The sequence below is a fragment of the Trypanosoma rangeli genome, assembly GCF_003719475.1.
Source record: "Trypanosoma rangeli strain AM80 chromosome Unknown Tra_15.4_contig_00109, whole genome shotgun sequence".
NCBI lineage: Eukaryota > Euglenozoa > Kinetoplastea > Trypanosomatida > Trypanosomatidae > Trypanosoma > Trypanosoma rangeli.
In genome coordinates this window covers 1-2,092 of record NW_021705850.1, presented here as the reverse complement: position 1 = coordinate 2,092, position 2,092 = coordinate 1, and the positions used below count along the sequence as shown (strand labels likewise).

Here is a 2,092-nt window from a genome sequence, read left to right as displayed (position 1 = left end):
GAAGGTGTTTCTCGCCGTTGAGGACGTTGCGCAGTGTCTCGGCGACTACCAGGTGTGCGACGTGCGCTACAGCCTCTGCGATAAGGCGCACGGCAGGGACAATTATTGCAAGGGCCATCTCCCGGGTGCCATCTTCGTGGGTGTGGATGAGGACCTAAGTGGGCCCATCACGATTGCCAACGGACGCCACCCGCTGCCGGACGCCGCGAAGTTTGTGGAGTGGTGCAAGGCAAAGGCCATTGGCTCGGGGAAGCCGGTCCTTTGCTACGACGACCTCAGCGGTGCCATGGGCGGCTGCCGCATGTGGTGGATGCTGCACTCCCTCGGGGTTGAGGCGTACGTGCTGGACGGTGGGTTTCAGGCGTACCATGCGGCGGGGCTGCCGTTGGAGGCGGGGCGTCCGGAGGTAATGGTTCAGCCACTGGAGAAATGGCCGTACAGGAACTCCTTTGAGCGCGCCCTCACCATCGAGGAGGTGCCGCCCAACGCAGTTATGGTGGATGCACGTGCAGCAGACCGTTTCTCATCGACGGTGCGCCCCTCCTGCTCCGACACACTGCCAGGCAGCATTGAGAATGCTGTCTCTTTCCCTTGGGAGAGTTTTATGCAGTGCAAGGACCAGCACAAGTGCCTCAGACCGGACGAGGAGTGTCGCAGCATCGCACTGAAGGCACTTGAAAGCGTGTGGGAAGCCATCCACGCGGACGTCTCCAACTGCGTTTTTTTCTGCGGCAGCAGTGTCACCGCGACGTTAAACCTTGCCGTTCTGAGCCATCTTGGCCTGGGGGATTCCTTCCTGTACTGCGGCTCGTGGTCCCAGTACAGCGTGCGGTTTGCTTTCAGCGCTGCCTGCCGCATTGTTGAGAACCATGGCATGTTCTTCAAGATGATCTCACCGAACCTCAACGACAACCCAGCGGTAACGGCAGTTGACGCCGTCGCCATTGTGGTTGACGGGGCCGTCGTGCAGCAGCCGGACGCGGAGATCACGGCGGCCGTTGCGCACATGCATATCGGAGAAAAGGCGCAGGTCTTCTTTAAGGGTGGGAGGACCGCCGTCATTGAGGCGTTGCCGAAGTGACAGAATTGAAAGGATGTGAATAATAAATAAAACGAATCATTCCCTGCAAAACACATTTTTTTTGAACTTTGTTTTTGTGATTAAGACGCGGTTTTGGGGAAGGTAGAATGTTTGATTTACCTATTTTTTTGTTTCGCTCAAAAATTCGGTAGAACCTAAAACGTTTATTTATTTTATTTTTTGCGCCCCGCATTTTTCTATTCCCGGGGATGCAACCCAATCGAGAGTTTCGCCTGTCTTGTTTTTGCTCTTTTCAGTTCTGCATGATTACTGTGTTTTTCTTTGTGTTTGTGTTTGTGTGTCCATGCATGCTTTATTCCTTTTTTTAAAAAACTTTGTATCTGTAGGCGCGCACATACAACCTATAATATATATATATATTATAGGTATGCGTGAAGGATTCTGCCTCATTCGGTAGAGATAAAGAGAAGAGAGACAAAAAAATGGGAGTTGCGTTGCGGGTCATTCTCCCTTTCCTTGAGGGAGCAAGGGCGCTTTATACGGGAGTGCTGCAGTGAGGGGCGTCATGTCCCGCGCACAGTGTGTCGGTGCGTTGTAGTTTGGGTACGGTGTCATTTGATGGTTGCAGGCTCACTTTCCGTGTGTGTGCGTGCGTGGCCGGTGAGGTGGTAGTGAGTTTGTGCTCTGCTTCATTGTGGGCGGCCGCCTGTGCTATGTGTGGAGGGGTCGGATTCTCTTCATCTGCAAAATGACAGTGCGGCAACATTAACTATCTGCAATAACGCTGCTTGGCCTTTTTTCATCATGGACACTTATGTAACTGTACAGTAAAGTGAGTTTTGGTTTGTGGAACTGTTTTATTGAGCGTTCGGCCAATGCAATCCCTGAATGGCATTTTGGGTGCAAATGCGCGGGTTAGGGTTAGGGTTAGTGCGGTTAGGGTTAGGGTTAGTGCGGTTAGGGTTAGGGTTAGTGCGGTTAGGGTTAGTGCGGTTAGGGTTAGTGCGGTTAGGGTTAGTGCGGTTAGGGTTAGGGTTAGTGCGGTTAGGG

The 2,092-nt window shown here is 52.8% G+C and overlaps 1 protein-coding gene across 1 annotated transcript, besides 2 other annotated features; it reads left to right on the top strand.

Annotated features, from left to right (window-relative positions):
- Position 1: 1 nt before the first annotated feature.
- On the top strand, positions 2-1,081 carry TraAM80_03952 (mercaptopyruvate sulfurtransferase; the record flags this gene model as incomplete). The annotated part of the gene is made up of 1 exon (XM_029380902.1): positions 2-1,081. A coding segment is annotated over one exon (1,080 nt), but the record flags the coding sequence as incomplete, so codon positions are not given.
- A 363-nt stretch (positions 1,082-1,444) lies between these two features.
- Positions 1,445-1,466: a microsatellite.
- Positions 1,467-1,954: 488 nt separating this feature from the next.
- Positions 1,955-2,081: a microsatellite.
- Positions 2,082-2,092: the final 11 nt, after the last annotated feature.